General features: G+C 42.7%; 7 protein-coding genes across 7 annotated transcripts; 5 read left to right on the top strand and 2 right to left on the bottom strand.

Annotated features, from left to right (window-relative positions):
- Positions 1 to 13: 13 nt before the first annotated feature.
- Positions 14 to 2,397, top strand: IL334_006736 (uncharacterized protein; the record flags this gene model as incomplete). Its single annotated transcript, XM_062938433.1, has 11 exons — positions 14 to 105; positions 232 to 500; positions 600 to 664; positions 773 to 949; positions 1,042 to 1,129; positions 1,215 to 1,322; positions 1,389 to 1,470; positions 1,528 to 1,650; positions 1,726 to 1,807; positions 1,965 to 2,222; positions 2,314 to 2,397. 11 exons carry the CDS (start codon positions 14 to 16, stop codon positions 2,395 to 2,397), a joined length of 1,428 nt encoding a protein of 475 aa, XP_062794484.1.
- Positions 2,398 to 2,822: 425 nt separating this feature from the next.
- Positions 2,823 to 4,847, bottom strand: IL334_006735 (uncharacterized protein; the record flags this gene model as incomplete). The annotated part of the gene is made up of 6 exons (XM_062938432.1): positions 2,823 to 3,276; positions 3,339 to 3,366; positions 3,502 to 4,237; positions 4,422 to 4,562; positions 4,689 to 4,696; positions 4,808 to 4,847. The coding sequence occupies 6 exons, from the start codon at positions 4,845 to 4,847 to the stop codon at positions 2,823 to 2,825; spliced, it is 1,407 nt and encodes a 468-aa protein (XP_062794483.1).
- Positions 4,848 to 5,208: 361 nt separating this feature from the next.
- On the top strand, positions 5,209 to 6,323 carry IL334_006734 (uncharacterized protein; the record flags this gene model as incomplete). Its single annotated transcript, XM_062938431.1, has 4 exons — positions 5,209 to 5,256; positions 5,360 to 5,551; positions 5,679 to 6,021; positions 6,082 to 6,323. 4 exons carry the CDS (start codon positions 5,209 to 5,211, stop codon positions 6,321 to 6,323), a joined length of 825 nt encoding a protein of 274 aa, XP_062794482.1.
- A 282-nt stretch (positions 6,324 to 6,605) lies between these two features.
- IL334_006733 (uncharacterized protein) lies at positions 6,606 to 11,680 on the bottom strand (the record flags this gene model as incomplete). The annotated part of the gene is made up of 15 exons (XM_062938430.1): positions 6,606 to 6,774; positions 6,852 to 7,095; positions 7,207 to 7,300; positions 7,462 to 7,740; positions 7,866 to 8,158; positions 8,248 to 8,518; positions 8,594 to 9,065; positions 9,120 to 9,452; positions 9,506 to 9,645; positions 9,699 to 10,031; positions 10,091 to 10,256; positions 10,323 to 10,898; positions 10,980 to 11,308; positions 11,404 to 11,592; positions 11,663 to 11,680. 15 exons carry the CDS (start codon positions 11,678 to 11,680, stop codon positions 6,606 to 6,608), a joined length of 3,906 nt encoding a protein of 1,301 aa, XP_062794481.1.
- Positions 11,681 to 12,278: 598 nt separating this feature from the next.
- IL334_006732 (uncharacterized protein) lies at positions 12,279 to 16,183 on the top strand (the record flags this gene model as incomplete). The annotated part of the gene is made up of 10 exons (XM_062938429.1): positions 12,279 to 12,667; positions 12,776 to 13,243; positions 13,370 to 13,505; positions 13,567 to 13,736; positions 13,791 to 14,105; positions 14,190 to 14,426; positions 14,482 to 14,631; positions 14,687 to 14,724; positions 14,786 to 15,944; positions 16,096 to 16,183. The coding sequence occupies 10 exons, from the start codon at positions 12,279 to 12,281 to the stop codon at positions 16,181 to 16,183; spliced, it is 3,150 nt and encodes a 1,049-aa protein (XP_062794480.1).
- A 564-nt stretch (positions 16,184 to 16,747) lies between these two features.
- On the top strand, positions 16,748 to 19,583 carry IL334_006731 (uncharacterized protein; the record flags this gene model as incomplete). The annotated part of the gene is made up of 7 exons (XM_062938428.1): positions 16,748 to 17,974; positions 18,113 to 18,247; positions 18,384 to 18,596; positions 18,684 to 18,719; positions 18,796 to 19,011; positions 19,074 to 19,353; positions 19,456 to 19,583. 7 exons carry the CDS (start codon positions 16,748 to 16,750, stop codon positions 19,581 to 19,583), a joined length of 2,235 nt encoding a protein of 744 aa, XP_062794479.1.
- Positions 19,584 to 20,036: 453 nt separating this feature from the next.
- Positions 20,037 to 21,445, top strand: IL334_006730 (uncharacterized protein; the record flags this gene model as incomplete). Its single annotated transcript, XM_062938427.1, has 2 exons — positions 20,037 to 20,056; positions 20,158 to 21,445. The coding sequence occupies 2 exons, from the start codon at positions 20,037 to 20,039 to the stop codon at positions 21,443 to 21,445; spliced, it is 1,308 nt and encodes a 435-aa protein (XP_062794478.1).
- Between the last annotated feature and the right edge of the window lie 61 nt (positions 21,446 to 21,506).

Raw genomic sequence — 21,506 nt, 5'->3', positions numbered from 1 at the left:
GACACTTCGGATCATGGACCTCGACGATCATCATAGCCAACTGCGATATCCTGTCATCCATGGATATAGGATAGGAGAGGAGATTGGTGGTGGAGGTTTTTCAAAGTGAGTTCAAGAGAAAGGTGCTATACCTTCCTGGTCCCCCAAGATGCTATCTAGAAGACCAGTCTATGGAAGCAGGAGCGCTTTTGCCGAGCTAATCGTCTTCAAATCACTGATTGATTTCCAAAGAGTTTTTCGAGCAATAGACGATACACATTCATCAGTAGCAGCATGTAAAGTGATCAATTTATTTATATCACCTACTTTGGGTTACGGTACACCAAACATCAAAGAATTACAAAAAGAAGTACAAGTTCATAAAGCTTTGAAAAACGATTACATCTTACAGTTCATTCATTCAGAAGTGGTAGAAAGAGAAAAAGAAAAATCAGGTTATGTACCTGGTTTATATATGGTATTGGAATTAGCTGTAGGAGGTGATTTATTTGATAAGATAGGTGAGTACATTCATCCCCTTTCAACGACCATTGAGAATGAGATTATGCAAGAACAGAAACCGTTGAGTTGTTGACATTGATGAAATGACTCATATATAGCGCCCGATATTGGTGTACCGGAAGATTTGGCAAAATTTTACTTCTCACAATTAGCTTCTGGGATGGTAGGTTCTCCACCTTTTCACCTCTCCTTGATACAAGTTCAAAAGATCAAAAGACCAAAAGATCAAAAGTAGCCTGATTTATACTGACCTCACGATTTGGCACAATAGGAATTCATCCATGACAGAGGGATCGCACACCGTGATCTAAAACCTGAAAATCTACTTTTAGCTGCCAATGGTAATCTGAAAATATCAGATTTCGGTTTATGTGCGGTTTTCAGGCATAAGGGGAAAACTAGATTATTGAGTGGTAGATGTGGAAGTCTACCTTATGTCGCTCCTGAGGTGAGAGACACTGTTCGACTATTACTGATGCACATTACAAATGACATTCATGAATCAAGAGTCAAGCTGATTATACCATATTCTCCATTCAGCTAGGTAACCCAGCTGGACAAGGATACGCTGCTGAACCTGTTGACATATGGGGCATGGGTGTCGTACTTTACACCTTACTTGTGGGGAGTGAGTGAGACTTTATTCAAGCCTTAATTATCCATAGGACTGGGACGATAGTGCATAGAATCCAGAGCTGATACTCTTATATCAGATACACCGTGGGACGAACCTTCGGATGCCTCTCCTGAATTTTGCGCTTTTCGAACGGGTGAATTGCTCCAGTATGATCCATGGACTAGGATTCGAGGTCAAGCAAGATGTGAGTATCAGCTTCTTCATTGTACATGGGACAAACGGAAGCTGAGCCATTTCAAATAATCGGTAGCAATCCTACTTGCTATGTTGAATGTAGATCCAAATGAAAGAATAACGATGTCAGGTATCAAATCCCATTCATGGTGTATGACGTGAGTTGACCGTATCGAAATCCCGAGATATGTCAGCTGACTATATCTTGGCCTTAGACCGAGTCAATTGAGTCGAGAACAGATACCGGAAGCTTTGACATCCGGTTTAGTCTCGAGTGGTATGATGAAAGTGGCGGATCCAATCATATCGAATTCTGCTTCCCAAGCTTATGCAGCTAGGTAAGTACCACACGCCTACTCAGTCGAGAGCCGGTCGGATTGGCAAGCTGATCCGCGCGAATTCGATATGCACAGTCAAAGAGTGAAGAATGAGAGTCAATGGGGAAGCCAGTTTAACCAACAGGAATCGCAATTCATGAGAATGACAGGTAATATCGTAAGTATGGCTTGTTCACTCTCAGGCGTAATGTTTCTGCGTGTCGAATTACCATGACCAAACGACATTTCGAAATTGACCTGGAGGCTTCGGACATACGATCCTTTTCAAACTTGCAAAGAAAGAAAGCTGATCATGATATATCCACCCCTTTCAGACTCAATCAGGAGCATTGAACACATCAACCACTCGATTCTGGTTACGGCTTACATCATCTCAGTCATACCAACTCTTATATTCTTATCTGAAAGAAGAAGTAGGAGAATCAAATATCCAATCTTCGGCCGAAAGAGGTTTGATAAGGATAAATAAACCTGCAGGTGGGAAAAGTGTACAAGGTGTATTTCAGATCAAAGATAGTGATGAATTCAGTCAAGATGGCGGTCAAAGTTCCGTTAATATGAAAAGGGAGAAAGTGAGTCATCTCCGTATCTTCTCATCTTCTCATCCGAAGATAGAATCAAAGGACGTATAAGGCTAATAATTCCTTTTGTATTATTGTGAAGGGATCGATCTTACATTGGAGAGCATTCTGGTGGACGATAGTGAGAAATGGTCATATCGAGCCATACGTTATCAGAGGTGATTAGAAGTGATACCAGCATATACCAATCCTGAATGAGAGGGTAAGGGAGAGGGTGGATATCAGTACATTTTAGCATAATCTTTTCCATTGTTTGCATTTGTTGTTACATTCTTGGTATTCATTGGCATGCATTATTTTCTGTATGTCAATTCTCCCGAAAAAGATGGTGAACGCTTTGCTTTGAGTGCTGGAAGCTTTGCGTTTTGATCAAGGAGTCGCAAATTTGACTTTGTTAAGATCCATTCACAGTCACAGCATGTGCAATATCAGATGGTAATGGCGGGAAACGACATGCATATAACAAGAAGAAATGCCAAATCCATCTAAAAACGAACATCGTTTGACGCAGCGTTACAAAGTTGTGTCCATCATTGATCTTCCTCATCAAACATTTGATCTAGACAAACGCAAAGTCCTTTTTTACTGTCCTTATCTTCTCCTCTTATAAGCTCTATCATCACCTTTCCCTCCTCTCTCCCCTGACCCTGATGCTGAGCCCTGTTGTCTGGTCGTACCGTTAGAAGCTGGAGGCCTTTCATCTCTTCTTCCAGAACCATGTCTAGGTCCCGCCGAAGGATTATCGAATCTCCTTCCTCCATCTGACTGTCTATCGGACTCTCGATCTCGATCTCGATCATGGCGTGATCTATCGTTCCTATGCCTATCATCCCTTGGTCCAGAATGACGAGTGGGTGTCGAAGAGGTTGACGATGCCGCATGAGGATGTTTGGAAGGTGGATTAATCGATAATGTCGTTGATGACGCTGATGCTGATAAAGAGGCAGAAGAAGAAGGAGTTGGTATTGAACCGAAATGAGATTTGTACGTTGATAATTCTTTTCGAAGTGATTGGACAACGTTCAAATGATGAGATAGGTCAGAGCTAAGCACAAAGGTGAACAAGAAGAGTTAGTCAATGTCAAGTATGCAAGTTCCAAGACTTACTCTAATGATGTTATTACATTTCTCGATTCTACAGATAAAATCCGTGTGAACGTACATTAGCTTTCTTGATTCTTGATAGAACAGAGGTCATAGATATGCGTGCGGTGAATGCAAAGTGAAAAGTCGCAAGTCTAGTATGCTTTCGCTGACTTATTCAACTCACCTTCTAAAGTTTGTTCCCAATTCTCTTCATCTCTCTTACCAGCTTCCAGTACCATTTCACCCAATTCTTCATTTTCTTTGATCAGTTCTTTAACTCTATCTAATACTTTTTCCAAATCCACTTGTTGTTGCTGTAATTGAATTGGAAGTCCCTTTTCATCATTTACAGTGTTTGCTGGTATGGGCCCAGACGACTGATTCGTTTGTCCCGTCGAGCCCGCTCCGGACATTTGAGCCGTTGGTGCAGACATTAATCCTGGACTCTGGATCTTGGAAGCCATATCGATATCCAAAGTAAACTTGGATGAACTAGCAGCTGAATTTGAACTCGGATTCGTGGACCCAACGCCGATTGACGGAGTTGGGACATTGGAGGGCACAGGGATAGGGAGAGGTGTTGATATTTGAGGAGTTTGAGTGGTTTTGATAGATCCTTTTGAAGGTGGATTGGGCCCTAAAAATGTATATCTCAAAGATTGATTATCCCTTGTTAATTTTTCAATATGATTGCGAAGTAATGATAATATCGGTATTAAAGCTTGTGGGATTTCAATAGGTTCATTTGAGTTCGTATTTGTTTTAGACACGGCAGGTGAGGATGTAGAGAAGGGATTCGCAATCGATGTTGTCGTTGTCGTTGCCGTTATCGTTTTCGTTGTCGTTGGATCAGAAATTGGGATAGGGATCGTTGGGTGTGATGAGAGTGATACCACCTTTTTCAATGACGATATTTCGGCCTTGATGGGAAGTAGTACAAGGTATTAGCTACGACAACATTTCTCAAAAAGTATCAAATTACAATACTCCATTGAAGTAGTATCATCCTCTGCTGATCATCAGAGTATGGCATATAGCTCATTGACAAGTGTCCAGTCCATATGAAGTACAAGAATACGATTTGGATGAGCTCTGCAAACTTACCAATAGATCATCCCTCTCCTTTTCCAGATCAAACACTTTCTTACCCAGTCTCAATTCATTCGCACTTGGGATAGATCTTTCATCAATGTTCAATATGATTTGAGGTAATTTAGCCGTTGAAGGCTTTTCGGGACTCTCAAACTGTGAATGTTTAATTTTGAGTCAGCAAAACAAACCAGTTGAAATTCTCGTTCTTTGATTAGTCTTCATTCTCGCCGGATCAATCACTCCAAGCTTGAGGGTAAGAAAGTACAAGGTTTTACGTACCTCGACATCTGCACCATCCCAAGTGGAAACAGAAGTAAAAAGAAAAATCAGCTATCATGCCAAACACCACTTCCATACCAAGGCAACTTGGCTTCGAAATGGTTTGAGCATTTACTTACCCTCCGTGTCACGTAGAAGATCTTCGAAATCGTCTTCCATTTTCCCAAAGTTTACTCCTTCTTCATTCAGCTAGTCCAAATAAGATTGACCAGTTCAAGATAGCGACTATCACTTGAAAGCATCCATATGATATATCGTACCAAGTTGCACTCCATGCATGTATTCAAAGGACTATCTCGAATTTTCACTTCGAAGCGGACAGTACCATCCCATCTTCTCGTTATTCTCTAATGGTGGGACCCCAAGACCTCCACATCGAAGATCCACTTTCGAGATGTTGGATGACAATGTTACTTGTTTCTCTGCTATCTCATCTCAGCCCGCAACACCATAACACCTTCTATTTGACACTCAAGAAGCTTCAGCAGTGCAGGTACTCGTGAAACATAGCGAAATAAGAATGAAAATATACGCAATCAAGATACCGGATGAACCGATATCTGAAGAGGTGAGTCGATCAATGATCGTTTGGAATATATCTTTGGAAACCATCTTTGTTCTTGTTGACTCATCATCCGCTGACAGCTGTTGTGTTCTCTTGGAAAATGTAGACATTTGATGAGTTATCGACTCTAGTCGAAGAACCTGCTAGGGGACGCCTAAAACGATTTCGATTACCTGCTGATTCATTGAGATCTCTCGTGGCGAGATTGACCGTTACTTGGTATTTAAACCAAAATGATTTACTCCCCGAGGGAGAATTGCCTACGTTCGGTAGAAAAGGAAAAGGGAAACCTATCTTGGTGAGTTTGTATATATTATATCCTTCCTTTCCAACCTTTGACTTGTGGTAGAGATATTCTCATCATTACAGCAACTTTTAATAATCAAAGGCTGATTTATCACCCTCATTCTTGTTGATTCATAAAGTCAACACCAATCTTAGATCCTCCAATGGAATTCAATAATACCCACGAATCATCCTTCATCTTATTTTCGATCCTCCGATCGCATTCACCCCTAGCTTGTGTCGGTATAGATATAATGTCACCTGTTCCTGATCCTACAGAAGTACAAGAAGGCATATCATATCAGCTTACCTTGTCTGAAAAACAGTCACTTTCTATCCCCATGAGTGAAGACGAGAGATGCAAGAGGTTGATGAGGATGTGGACTTTGAAAGAGGGTTTCACAAAAGCTGTTGGAGAAGGAATCACCTTTGGTTTGGAAAGAATAGAAGTTCACCTCGCGTCCACTCAACAGGCGGGTGACAGTGAGAGTGGGGGTGGGGAGGGGGAGGGGGAGGGAGGTGGACGCGACGTACATCCGAAAGTAGAAAAAGTATTGATAGATGGGAAAAATTCAGTTGATATAGGATGGGAATACAAGATTGGTCAAGTTGAAGACAACTATTGGGCTGTGTGGTGGAGAGGCACAGATGATGAAACTGAGGCTAAAGCTGAGGCAAATCTCGAAGGACAATCTCAGCGTGAATTGGATGTGATCAATGTAAATTGGGACGAGTTTCAAGGACCATTATCAGAATTAGCTGAAAGATTGACTACAAAGCAATGAGGAGACATGCGATGCTGACTGACAAGTATTTTTATAATGCATGTAACATTTGTATACCGTTAGAAACGTTTTCTGCAGATCCTTTGACCTATTTCACGTCTTATCACTTCGAATACAGGTTACATGCGGTTGCTGACTTTATCCTTGTATACTACATGACCTATAAAGATATTTATATATAAATAGATAAGTGCTGATAATTCTGCACTTATAACTTCTACCCTTCTTATCGCAGTCTTACCCTAACAGACTTGTCTATTCATAAGGACATCCGCCCGCCTACTAGTGCATCCCACTAGCAGCTTCGAGGACCCTGACCACATCTCCTCTTTCTGCGACTTGTTTTCCACTCGAAGAGATCTTCGAAACCTGTTCGTGGGTGTTCGAACCTTTGAGAATCTTTTCGCTTTCTTCAGGTGAGAACAATGATGTATCAAGGAACTTTTGAACACTAACACCACCACCAGAAATGGGTTAATGATGGTTCGTAATACGTTTATCGAAATTCCCATTCCTGTCAACACTCACAAATCACCATCTACCCAGCCTGCCGTTTCCCTACCTACTAACTCATTACCACCTTTTCTCCAACCTTTCCAACCAATTCCTCCGGGGCCTTTCCATGATTTATCCAAGTTTCTTTGCAGATCATCTAATGTTTTGGCCGCTGAAGAAGTCAGTTCTCCAATAATCCCGATTCTTCCTATCGAAGTCGCGAACAGTTGATCGGGGATGATCACCTCCGATGCTGATGTTGGTGGGGCCAGTGAACCTATTACACGTATAATGTTAGCATCGAATACTACATCCTAAAGGTCATAGATTGGTGGCTCGATGCGGTTGGATAAACAGAAGGTGCACTGATAGAAGGAAAAGGACCCACCAGGAACAAAGCGTGTTATCTCTTCGTGTAATCCGAAAACGGCTGCTGATTCTATGCCTTCTTTGAGTCTAAAGGTGAGGATACTGGAATATCCCTATGGAATACAGGGAGAGAGCAATGTATCAGCATCATTACGGTTTTCGAACTCATACGCGAAAGGGGTAATCCGGCTTGCACTATCTTTTGCTAAGTAAATGGTGGAAAGACCTCCCCATCTTCCTTCAGACGTCAATAAGAGGACGATGAACTACTCACATCGGAAATGACCACTCCTTCACCACCATCATGGACCCTGCCTAAGGCTGTGACCTGATGCGTAGCTAGATCTCTCGTATCGTCGTAAATCTTGCCGTCTCCTTCATCTACACTTAAAAGAATGATACTTCTCATTCCGTCGCCTAGTATCAGCCTATCTTCAGTATTATCTTTGGACGATGGCGAGATCGTAAGTTTAGACGCTAGGAAAGCGGATGAGAATGAGGACAATTCGATCAAAGTTGGTGATGGCGATGGAGTCAATCGATGTATCGTTACCTGTATCGACAAAGGCGTCAGATGTGATTCTGAAATGTCAAGCTCGTCAAGGAGAGTAAACGCGTCCGTGCTCCCGGAATGTACGATACGATAGTCCTCGTTTGAATTTGGTCAATAGAACTCACTTTACTTCCAGTGGCAGTAGCCAAGAACCCATGGATCGTTTCAATATCATAAACCGGACCATCAACTTTGATTTCCGTGATGATCTTCAACTCCCACTCATCGTCTTTTCCCTTCTCTTCGTATTGGATCAACAGTAATCTACCCTGTCTTACATTGACAAGACTCTCGTCATAATCCGCTTCTTCAGAAGGTAAGAGTGCTGTTCCTACGGCTAAGTAGTTGCGTCCGTTCAAAAGCACCGATGAGAGTGAAGTTGTTTCTTCCCTTTCTTTCAACGGTATTTCGGCGAGTGCTAACGATAGTAACAATCATTAGCTTGAACTTCGTTTGCTCAGGAATTCATCCAGTCCTGCTGGTCGAGGCACATTCGCTTCTACTTACGTGTCAAAGTAGCCGAATCTCTTAATTCAATAGCACTCATCTGTAGGATTTCACCATTTTGTTGATCCATGGTTTTGACAATGATTCCGTCCGCGATCAGTTTTTCGTTGAGAACTACGATCTTTAGAGCTGATCTATCGCCCAAATCAAGGGTTTGAACAGAAAGTTTCTTCAATGAATTGACCTTCGTGAATGATATTCCCGTGTTAGAAGCTAGCACGATGACTTCACCTGATGTAGGTGAAGATAACGATGTAGCAGCCACGACATCCTATGATAGATCCAAATCCTCAGTGGAAATCCCCCTTGAGCTGAAATGATATTGCGTCTGGATATGGTGACTTACCTTCCTACTGACAGAAGAGAAATCTAATCTATCTCCAGATTCAAAGATCACTGACATCCTCTCTGATAATCCTACACCAATGACTTTTTCACCTCCTACATCGGGACCATTCGTGGGACAGACAAGTAATGGTCTGGTACCCAGTGAAGAAGCCTTTTTACTCTTGACAACGATTTCTCCGTTGGGTCCTGATGGCTCCAAGTCACATATGACTAATGAACCATCACTCAACCCAGCGAACAGTTGGATTCCGCTTGTTGAAGTCGAGGATCCAACTGAGGCTTTCAAATGAAGTGATGAGGGGAAGAAAGACTCATTCACTGTGGTAAGAGCTGTCGAACCGCTTTGTGATTGCGAAAGGGTGTACAGTAGGATCTGATTTGACCATGTACCGATAGCTAGGATAGGTGAAGGTAGAGTTTCGAGTTGGATGATCGATAAAGATGAGATTTCACTTTCGACAGAGAACGCACTACGAAGAAAGCCTCAGCTATTGGTCTGTACAGCAGCCCGGAACCTGACTTACGCTATGTGGTTCAACCCATTTGCAGTCGCTTCAAACAAAACTACCTCTCCACCTCTCTTTCCGATCAGAATCAGAGACCCATGTATCTGAGCAGCGGTTATCTCCGTGTTTTTGTCTACATCTACTGAACCCGCTGAAAGACCGGATGTGACGTCTAGCCATAACGCTATGCTGGTGGGCGAGACCTGAATGAGTATATCTGTGGCAGGAAGCATGCCAGCTGCCAAAGTACAGGTAGCCGAGACCTCTTGAGCGGTTTCCACAAGCGATATTTCCGGTTCACTTTCCAGAAGTAGGGTTGTGGAATCGGTGGAGACGAAGAGACGAGACGAGCTATAGCCATGATCAGTTGGACTGTCTTTGTTGACAGAAGCAAAGTATCTCACTTTGAGGAATCGATCAATGTCCAAATTCTTTCTATACCTTCAATACCTTCTACGCTGACTACCTCTTCTAGCCCTACACCGCTTCGGACGATTCGCAATGAGTTTGTATTGGAGGCGCCAGAGGATATGACGAGATGTGACTACATGTCTACGTCAATTGCGGCCATGATATGGATTGACGTTGCTCGCTCACCAGACCGCCACCTTCTTCTTTGACGGCACAGAAATCCTTAACAGGGGCCACATTCATCCATCTTTCCTTAACATCGACATCTCCGCGGAACTCATTACCTTCCTCTTCCATTATTACTGCCCATGCTGCTTCCTCGGTTTCGTCTCTAGCTCGCCCTTTACCTTTACGCGGTATCGAACGAGGATCACTAGATGACGATGGTGATACTGGAGATTGAGATTGACCTGGTTTGGGAGATGGTAAAACCAGTTTCAAAACTGATGAGTCACCCGCTGCTGACGAAAGGAACAGGTACGAGGAATCGAGATACGTCAAGGACGAAGGGGGAGACGCCTGTTATTGGGATGAAAAAGTCAACCTTTATGCTACTTATCTCCATAAATTCCACTCACAGTGCCCATCTCGACTATCCTCACATGTACAGTCCCGTTTTGGCCTGTAGCGCCTTCCAGTATCCCTTGATTCTTTTCGAATTCCCATCCTATGGCCGTCAGTCTTCCGCACTCGTCTCCTATCAGAGCACTTGCGCCACTTGAGTGAGCTTCCAGAACGGTCGCCCTGATTTGATTGCAGAGGATCATCAGCTTGCCATCGATGTGCTAACGTCGTGGTAAGCTGACTTACGCTAGTATGGTACCGAAGCCTTGTCTTACCCTCCAAACAGGTTTCAAATCCCATCTTTCATTTGCCGGATCTGCACCACCGCCTGGTGCACGAGAGTTCATACTTGATTTTCTACGTTTATTGACGGAACTGACCATTTCATTTTGAGGACTTCTCCTAGCACTTGCTCTTGGACTTGTATTAGTCCCTGAAACGGATGACAATCTCCTTATAGCTCTTGGAGATTGAGGTGTAGTACCAAGAGTATACAAGACACTATGTTCATCACCTATTACGATCAGGCAGAGATCTTCACCTATTGTTGACGGAATGGGTAACACTCTTCTGGCAGCAGGACAAGAAAATTGAATTTGGTTGAAATCTGTTTCTTCCGTTATTGTCAAATTGGGTGATAATGGTGAAACAACATTTACAGGTCTTGACAAATCGTTAAAAGCATGTGATGTGATTGATAATGTCCGAGCCTGAAGATATAGATCAGATGTAGCTGATAACCATAAGAAGGAGACTATTGGACCTGATGAAGTCGGTGGTGCAGGAAGGAACGATAAGTGAAGGAGATTATGTTCTCGGATACTAAACCAAGGAAACCCATTAGTGAGATTGCAAACTATGAGATATAGCCTAAGCAAGGGGAGGAGATGCAGGCTAACTCACTTAATATTGAAATTATCTCTAAATTTCAACCTTCTCCCTTCTTCAATTTCCATATCAGCCGTACTAGCTCTTCTCTTTTTGGCATCTTTCTCTTTCTCGATCTCCATCTCGATGCATGATAGCACGCCGACCCATAGGCTCACCAACGCTACATTCTGATGAGCAATGACGGAATTGAAGAACTCTGCTTGTCTCAATGAGGGAGTCGGTGGGTTGAGAGGTATAGACGATGTTACGATTAACGATGGAGAAGGGGAAGGAGAGTATGTTAGTAGTAAAAGATGGGCTGAGGGAGGAGCTAGAAGTACTAGCAGATGAGGGCGAGCTCCCTATTGTCAAGAGATCAACATGAGCTATTTCTCGATACGGAACCAATGGAGTGCTGATCATGGTGGAACCTCCATACGAAAGACAGTGTACTCACTTCTACCTCCACTTTCTCGATCCCTACTATACTACCCCATACTTGCAATTCTGTTTGGCATATTAGTCCTTTCTGCTCGATATCCCATATTTCCACTCTGTCAGATTTAGCTACAACCAAAGAACATGAGTTTGGACCTGTCAGTCCGTTTACTTTGAGGGTATTGAGGATCGGAGTAGGTGTGAGAGCCTATCATGGGAGATGTATGAATTAGCAGGGGATATCTAAACTATCAGGAGGATCGTTTCGTCCCACTTACAGAAGCGATGTACAGCATGTTCAGCTACTTGATACAATTTGATGCCCAGGTTTGGGCGGGAGCGATCAGTTTCCAACGATGGGGTATGAGTTCAATACCGTTGATGAGAACCGAGAAACGATGATGAGATTATATGAGAATAGTTCGATCGCGTAATGAGTAGATACGAGGTAGGAGCAACTCACTGAGCAAGGAAAGAGTTTAGCCGGGGTGGAGGTTTGATGATGGGGGTTAACTTGCTATATGAATATTATATGAGTTACTCACTTAAGCAGAAGACAGAGGGCGTCACGTGACTCTCTCGGTAAACTCCCATAAGCTGATGATAATTTGGATTTGAGGAAATGGTTGTTATGGGGTTGGATGAGAAAGATGAGAGAGAGATGAGAGATGAGAACGAAAAACAAACAGTTAGATGGGCACAAGAGCATCATTACAGTAATGAATGAAGAAACATCAACATCAGAACATCAGCATCAGAACATCGTCGATAGACCAGCTGGGAACACCGTACGGTCGAATCATATCAATGAGCCGCTAGAAGAATAAGCAGGTCCTATAATCGTCACAAATCACAAACGTAACGACTCAACATCTAATCACAAATACCCCGAAGATGTCACAAAATCAAACGAATATACCACCATCCACATCCACCGGTTCACTGTCATCATTCATCAACAGTAATAGCAACAACAACAACAACGGCAATACAACGAAATCAGTGCCTTCGTCAAGTTCGAAAAAACGTAAAGCATCGCCATCACCCATTACAAAGGAAAGGAAACAATCTGTACCTATAGACCCTTCGACAGACGACGATGCAGCTTCAACAGTCTCGCGGAATCCGAGAGAACCGAAAAGGACAAGGGTACATTTCAGTTGTGTAGAATGTCATAGGAGAAAGCAGAAATGTGATAGGAAAGAACCTTGTTCACAATGTGTTGCGAGAAGAGTACCTCATCTTTGTAGACCGTTCTTGAACGGTGTAGAGGATCCTAATAGGTGAGTGAGCGTGTCAGAGTAGAACGAAGCGAGGACCGAAAAGGAGGCGAAAGCTGAATGATCGGGGATATGTCTGTTTATGACTCAACTAATCAATGCCTTTTATAGCAACTCTGACGTTCACGCCCGATTGAATACTATCGAATCCCTGCTATCTCGGCTCGTGACAGCTTTACCTCAAACAGGTCCTAGTCGTTCGAATGGAAACTATGTACCTACCGACGCTTCTTCTCCTGATGTATTGACACTCACTGCATCAGGTGAAGAGATATTCCATCCTCACGCTACACCACCCAACGAAGCTTCCCAACCTAGAGTTCCAATGCCACATAAACCACCTCCTTCAGGATTGTTCCCTGCACACATGAATTACTCGACTCCGCCCGGAAGGACAGGGTTCGGGTGGGGATTAAGAGAAGGTAGAAGGATATCGTTGACAACTGAGGAGAATCAAGATCTGAGAGATATATTACAGACTTTGAAAGAAAGTGGAGTGGGAAAATGTCATTTGGAATGGTTAATCGCAGGTGTACCAGGTAGAAGAATGGCTGATGGTTTGGTAGAATTGTATTTCCGGTGAGTACGACCGTCTTTGGCATACGATGAGTTGTAGTTGACCACATGACCATCTATAGGGACATTGAGTAAGTTATGATATCGCTGATATTCCAGCAGACGCTGTTGCTGACATGATCATTTTAGCTGGACAAGGTATAAGATGAACAAAGCAAGTTTCATGAGACGATATAACAAGTTCTTCGATCATATAGGGAGAAATCCTACATGCCCCAAGGTAGATGCGGATACCTTGAAATGGTTACCCTTGATGTTCATCGTGGTGAGCTATTAGGTTCTGGATTGATGTGGCATGTGTGAATAGTTGCTGAGCCTATTTACAGCTCGCAATCGCTACTCTATCCGCTCCTCATGAGCTCGTCCCGAGGGATGAGCAGCTTGGTTGGTCGAGGAGATTTTATGGTTCTGCAAGGAGTGGATTGGAATATGCCAAAGCATTACAACGAGATAACTTGGATGTTCTTTTCGCCGGTCTTCTTGCTTCCAGATACATGTGAGCAGCCGGTCGCTGGCTCTTCCATGACATTCAAAGCTGACGACACTTCAGGTTACTCACGCGTCGACCTGCGGAGGGTTCTACTCCTCTAACCACTGCTTTCCAAGTCGGTCTATATAGAGATGGTACTGTCCTTAATATCACAGATAAAAGGGAAGTTGAGATTCGAAGAAGAGCATGGTCGATGTTGTATCATCTCGATAGAACAATCTCTTTATTAGTTGGCAGACCAGCAAGTATAAGTGATTCACATACAGATACTCAGATACCGGCAAATCTAGATGATGAGGAAGTTGAAAATGGTGATTTCGATCCTGCAGGACATCCATTGACTAAACCTACTCAATACACCTATGTCATAGTCAGGTGAGTGACGCCGGTTCCCGACTCTCAACTTTCTGAATCTTGCTGGCGAAGTCACGTCTAAGCTGACTATCGTCTTCGTTACAGACACAAATTAGCAGAAATAATGGGTAGAATAGCGTATCATACTTTCGCCATTCAATTACCTGATTACGCAGTGGTCCTTAATCTCGACAGGGAACTATTATCTTGGAAAGATGCTTTACCGCCCTTCTTCTCAATGAGCAACCCCGACACTTCACTTGATGCTACACATCCGTATTTGTTCGTTCAGAGACACTTATTAGCTTGTGAATGGTATTACACTAGAATCACGCTGAACCGGTGAGTCAATTGCTGTATCTCTCGGAGTCGTGTAGCTGAGTAAGATGAATCTTAGGCCTTACCTCCTAAGACGAAAACCCCAAGATAGTAGATATGGGTACTCGAAGAACGCAGCTATCGAGTCTGCTCGAGCAGATCTACTCAGCAGAAGATCGTTTGTCATGGAGAAGGGTAATTTGATAGTCAATAGCGGTGGATATAGAGTGTGAGTAGGAGTTTGCGAAGGTGAGAAAGGAAGCTGGCTAATCCCGAACGAGCAGGTTGAACTCATACATGGTATTGGGAGTCACCATAAAGCGTGAGCTAATATGTGCCTATAGACAGTGGGCTATAGAAGCTGACGCCGGTAATTTCCGTAGTGGACCCTGATTCCCCACAAGCAGATGAACTTCGCCAACTTCTCAACGTTGTTTCCGGTCGATCACCCGATGCACAAGGTCGTATATCTGAACCATTAGTCAAAGAAGAACTAGCAATCGTTGAGTTTCTCACGGCGAAATCACAAACTGCCAAAGCTAGATTACAAGCTCCCTCATCCAGCTCAGGTGGTGGTACAGGTACAGGTACGAGTGGTAATGGCGGTAGTGGATCAGGTGGAAGTGGGAATAAAGAAGAGGATCAAACACCTGTTGATTTGTTACTTGGATTAGCCAAAACACGATCTGGTAAAAGAGCAGCGGAAGAAGAAAAGAGACAATTACGTTTACAGGCTTATAGGGAAATCGAAGAACAACGTCAAGCTGCAAGAAGGAATTCAGGTGCTCAGAATATATCCACTAGTCCTTGGGGCTATATAGCTCCTTCGATGCCTGGTTTAGATGTTCAACAACCTTTCGGTAATCAGAATGCTATCAATAACGCGAATACAGATAAAAGAGTTCCAAGACCATTACAACCTCCCTCATTGGGTAGAAGATCAGATGGAAGTATTCCAGATAGCACAAATTGGTCGCCTGAATTAGCATATACCTTGACTCAACAACAACAACCACACCAACAGCAGACTCTTCAAGGTCTTCAGCAGCAGCAGCAGCAACAACAACAACAACAACAGTTGCAGCAGCATCAACAGCAACAGCAACAGTTGAACCAATTGCAAGCTGGTAATAACAATATGAATGGACAGATAGGATATAACAGTAACAATTCAAATAATCCTTTGATATCACCTGAACTTCACGGTAACCTGATATCGCCTTTCAGTAATCTATCTTCTTCTGCTCCTCCTCTTAGCGCTCCACAACAACAACAGCAACAGCAGCAGCAGCAACTTCAACAAATTGATATGACCGATCAAACAAATTCTTTCTTCCCTGAATATCCAGATAACACGACCAACATGACCTTACAACAACAACAGCAGAATCAACAACAGTTTGGTAATGCATTATTAGATTCATTTGATTTCAGTGATTTGGGTCTGACAACGGGCAGAAATGATAATCTCGGAAGTACACTAGGTACTACTGGGACAGGAAGTGGATTTAATCCATTCGCTTTACCACAAACTGAGGAAGGGTGAGTGATTTTTTTCGCTTGTCGAGGGATTAAGCCAGGCTTTGTTTTTGAATATCTTGCGTGTTTCTATGAAGGAAGCTAAAGATGGTAATGAAAAAGAGGAATGTAAACTGATGATTTCTCTTTGTGTTTTCCATTGCCAACGAAGTAGGAACGAACCGATGGCAGAAGACGATCAAACCGTTTTCCTCAATTACATCTTGAATAAATTCGCAAACGCTCAACCGGATACTTCGTGACATGCGTGAACTTGGAAAGACCAAGTTATCATTCTGTGAAGACGGGGGAGGGTGCAGAGGGGAATGAAGGAAGTAGATGTAGTGAATTGGAAGCGATCAGTATAAATTATTACAAGCCTTTGACAAAGAATCTGACGGAGGGAATATAGCATACTATAGTGCAAGATGGAATCAAGATCCTTGATTTGATTCCCATACTGATTGAAAAGCAAAGGAGGAATGGAAGAAGACGGATCTGAAACGATATATGGCGTGGTGGAAAATGAATCTTTGACTTTGGGAGAAGATCCACTCAACGAGTTGTATGCAATGAACATTCATGTCATGATCTATGAAGGGCAGCCCATCGAGCTTCATTTGATTCTTGTCTGATAATCATTCGCAACTACCTAAAAAGTGGAGGTACTCCATTCCGACAAAATGTTACAACTTTTGTATCCAATGATCCATTTTCCAGTTCTTTGATCGACTGTTCTTTCATCCTTCAATAGCAGCTTTCGGTTCTGGGGTTTTTGGTACGACCCAGTTTAAGGACAATTTAGCACCTTCAAATTAATCCTAGAGATGAATCTCCCTTCTCAGATTGGTGGATTTCAACCACCACCATTCACCCCTACTCGAATATCTTCTCCATCCTCTTCAGTCCTATCATCACCGACGTCCACGGAAGCTTGGATACCTATAATATCTTCACCTTGTTATTTCCCTTTATCTGTATTCTTGTCCACGCTGAAGACATTAAGTATACATCCTGAACGAAATGCCAATTTAATCCTAAGAGCTGATCCGCTTCCTTCTTCAACCCCATCTACCTCGTCTATATCATACGATCATGTCCAGAACCTACATCAACGAGAGGAAATTATGGAATTGATAGAGCAAATGAGAGTCAGAATACTACCTCGTCAACCTAGAAGAGATAACAAGATTGATCAAACCATCCTATTTTATCGGTCCAAGGTGATTTCAGAGGAGGAGGAGAATATACAGATATCTGGAGATGGTGATGGTAATGGTAATGAAGATGCAGCAAATAGTATGGAGAAACATATTGGAATAGTAATTATAATACCTGAAGTCAATAATCAAGATGAAATACCATATTATCACCCAAAGATCAAGAAATTAGCTTATCATTATGAATCAATATCAAGTAAAAGTAAAGTTGATGATGATGTTGTCAAACCTAGTACAGTGAAAGAAGACCAAGGTGAAGAAGGTAAAGAGAGAGATGATCAAATCCAAGGTATCATATCAATACATTATGTCCCGTTTCCGGATGATAGTGGTCAATCGAGTGATCATGTCAATGGCTCTGGAGTAGGAGTGGGAATTGGCATTGATGCGTTATCCATCGATAACGGACCATCTTCTTCAAATTTGTCATCACCACCACCGATTCTAAATCCAATACCAAACTCCGGTTCTGGTTCAAATGCAACGTCAGAATCACCTGATCCAGATACAAGCACGTTATCACCAAGACCGATAAAACCACGACGTCGTTCTCCTTTAGCTGGACCTTCAATTGATGATACTTCTACTGAAAGTAAAGATATCAAGCCCCCAGCTACGATCATTTCCCCTTCATCTGAACTTCAGACCGAATCAACGAATCCACATCCAAAATCTCTCACCACGATGAATAGGAACAATAATAAGAAAAGTAAAGTATTCATAAAGAATGAAGGTGAAGAGAGATTATATAGAACGTGTTTGGCTTTATTAGAAACTTTACATAAACATGGTTATGGACAATTTGTTGGATATCAAAAGAGAAGAGTACATGATGTAAGTTACAACTCTTATGAAATGGAAAAAACTTTGGAATCACCTCTCTCATCTTGAACGCCTCTTTCACTTCGTCTTTCACTTCGTCCCATTTTTACTGAGTACTCGAGCTAAATCTACCGACCAACTCTTTCTTAGGTAATCGTGCCAAGAGACAACTTCCAAGATTTATACCTCACACTCAAAGATAGACATAGACATCTAGATTCAAGAGCACCTAAACAAGGTGGGTTAATAAGTAAATTGGAAGATGTCAAAAGACATGTATGGAAGGTATGTTTTGGTTTCCATACATCGAATTCTGTCACTTCCTTCCACCTCGCTGTATTCTCTTTTCTGAGACTGTATCCCCTTGTACACCGCTTCTAATCGGGTTGCGAGAGAAAGCCAATACCAACGCCATGATCAGGGCATATCCAACCCAGATGATCCTTTGATACCAACAAATGTTGATTTATCCGAATGGGGTGAACAGGATATTGCCATAGCCGCTTTCTTGATGTTACTTTGGAAAGATATGTATCCTCCACTATCACCTCCATCAAATACGACAGATCAAGAAGAAGAAAGGGAATGGGATACTTGGGGTAGACCAGAAGGCGGTTTCATAGATTTAGGCTGCGTGAGTAGACGTCGTATATTCTAGCTTGCGATCATTCATGTGTCAATCTCAATGGCGCAACAGCTGATGATGGCATTGTGGTAATAGGGAAACGGTCTTCTGGTACATATACTTATAGCGGAGGTAAGGGTCCTCTTCAGTAGTACTCCTTCAGTGGACTAGGATATTTAGGGCTGATCGCTGACATAAACACGTGCAGGGATACCATGGGAAAGGGTATGAACTGAGAACTAGACGTACATGGCCTTTGTATCCCCGAAAAACACAAGATGCTCTAATTGAGTTACCTATAGATCCCCCTTCGTGGTTCCCTAATACCATTCAAGAGTGGGAATCAGGTCAATGGGCAGGCAAAGAGAAAAGCGTCATTGAAAAACACACTTTCTTGATAGGCAATCATGCCGATGAACTGACTGTAAGCTGCCCTTTGGTAATCTGCGATACAACATAGCTGATGAAATCGTACCTGGCATATAGCCATGGTTACCGCTTCTATCGCTCATTCCGACAGATCCAGTCCCATATCTATCCTTACCATGCTGTCTGCATACGCTAGATGCATCTTTCGATAGTTTACAATTCGTTGCGCCAGAACATCCTCATACGCCTGAAGGTGGTTTCGAAAATGGTCTGGAACCTGGTATAAGTAGATATCAGTCTTATCTAGTTTGGTTGGGGTGGTATGGGTTGAAATGTGGTTGGCATTGGGAAAAAGAAGGATTGAGAGTACCTTCCACTAAAGGATGGGGTATCGTAGGTGAGTAATCTCGAATTTCCTCTGATTTCAAGTGTGCTTTACACGTAAGCTACGAAAAAAAAAAGTTAAGCTGACATGGAATGAAAATGAAATGTCACATAGCGAGAAAAAGGTGGACGACATCGTCAGAAGATAGGGAATGTAGAGAATGGGTATTGGAACAAGTCAATCAAGTAAGACGTAAAGGTGCTTTTAAAGTTCGTGAGAAGGAAGGGAAAGATCACATGTAGGCGGTGCCACGGAGCAGCGGCTTTGGTGACATCTTGTTGTATCCAGATCAATGTAGGGAATGATATCATTTCATGATTACTGAAACCGTTGGCGATAACATGTCCTCTGACAGAGATTTCTATCTGGTGAGTACCCGTGATGACCCCCTTTGATGGACGATCCGAGCGTGTGTGTGTGTGTGTGTGTGTGTGTGTGTGTGTGTATATGACATCACATCATTCAGGAATGACGCTTGCACCTCCTTTGTGACGTTTTGGCTAGACACTGACAGGAGAAATGTTTCTTTTCTTCGCCGCTCCCAACTGATATAAGGTAGTTGTGATTCACATGAAGAAAAAAAGCTTTTGCAAGATACAATCATATTGAGATATCCCATTGCAGGCGTCAAATCGTCACGGAACAGCTAGATCCCTTACACTTTGAATTTAGTGACTTGTCAGTGTGTGCTCAACATGTCATCAGATCAGAACAAGTAAGTCGAATTCCACTTCTACACAATCTTCGATACATATTCTGTTCTCACCTGTGTGATCATACCTGTTTACTAACGTATAAGTTTTCGTTTCATCTTAGTAACGAATATAACGACTCTCAGCCTGGTTCACCCAAACAACCAGGATCCGAGCATTCTCAGCATGATCCAGATATAAACGAGCACGTCGATGAAAATGACAGAAGCGCAACCGCTGGCCAAAAGGAGAACGAAAATGATGGTAATGTCGTAGAAGAAGATGAAATTCAAGATGAGGAGAAGGGAGACAAAGCAGGAAATGACGAAAAGACCGAACAATATAATAATGATGATGACAAGCAGGACGACGACGAAGATGAAGACAAGGCAAATGATGGTGTTCGAGACAATGAACGTAGAACCTCGCCGAAATCTGAGAGCGAAGACAAAGTCGAATCCAAACCTGCTACTTCGCCTAATGCTACTGAAGCATCTTCTGATTCCAAAAATCCTATCGTCAACGAGAAGGAGTCTCCAGATGACAATCAGTCACCCAATGACATGGACAATAACCATGGCGATGATGCACAATCTCAGACTCGTGAAGGATCTGAAAGACACGCCGATTACCCGGACAGAGAAGAGAAATTGAACCAATTCTCCCATTCCAAACCCTCTGATTTTCCTTTAGATGAACGTGAAGAGGAATTGAAACGAGTCGTTAACCGTAAACCCGGTTCAAGAGAATTACAACAGAAAGGTCAAGGTAGACCACAAACCGCTCCCACGACAGAGTATGATAGACAAGGTAATCAAGGAAAGGATGAAGACGACAGTGGAGGAGGAGGTTTAGGTGGGGTTGGAAATTTGGGTGGTGTTTCGAAGCAACTTGGGAATGCAGGTGGTCTCACCGATCAATTAGGTCCAGTAGGTGATGTAGGTGGACAAGTAGGAGATCAAGTAGGAGGGGTTGCTGGACAACTGGGAGACCAGGTTGGTAGCGTTGCTGGCGAATTGGGAGGTACAGCTGGTCAACTAGGTTCTCAAGTTGGTGATACAGCTAAAGGACTAGGGGATACAGCAGGTGGAATAGGATCTCAATTAGGTCAAACTACCCAAGGGCTAGGAGATACAGTAGGAGGTATATCAAATGGTTTGACAGATACTTCTAAACAACTTACAAAATCGTTAAGTAACGTAGGTGATAATGCGTTAAAACCATTGAAAGATAAAGGCGGTTTACTAGGCGGTAAAAAAGGTGGTTTGTTGGGAGGAAGTAAAGATAGGGAAGGTGGGGAAGAAGAAGACAACGAAAAAGGAGCTTTGAAAATTAGGATTCAACTTGATTTAGATGTTGAAGTACATCTAAGTGCGAGAATCAAAGGTGATATCACTATTGGTTTATTGTGATTGGATTTGAGATCAAATCGACAGGATTAATCGGTAGTCTGTATCGGATATACACGTTTTG

The sequence above is a fragment of the Kwoniella shivajii genome, chromosome 9 (assembly GCF_035658355.1).
Source record: "Kwoniella shivajii chromosome 9, complete sequence".
NCBI lineage: Eukaryota > Fungi > Basidiomycota > Tremellomycetes > Tremellales > Cryptococcaceae > Kwoniella > Kwoniella shivajii.
Note: the sequence above shows the minus strand (reverse complement) of the source record. Positions and strands in the feature narration are given on the sequence as shown.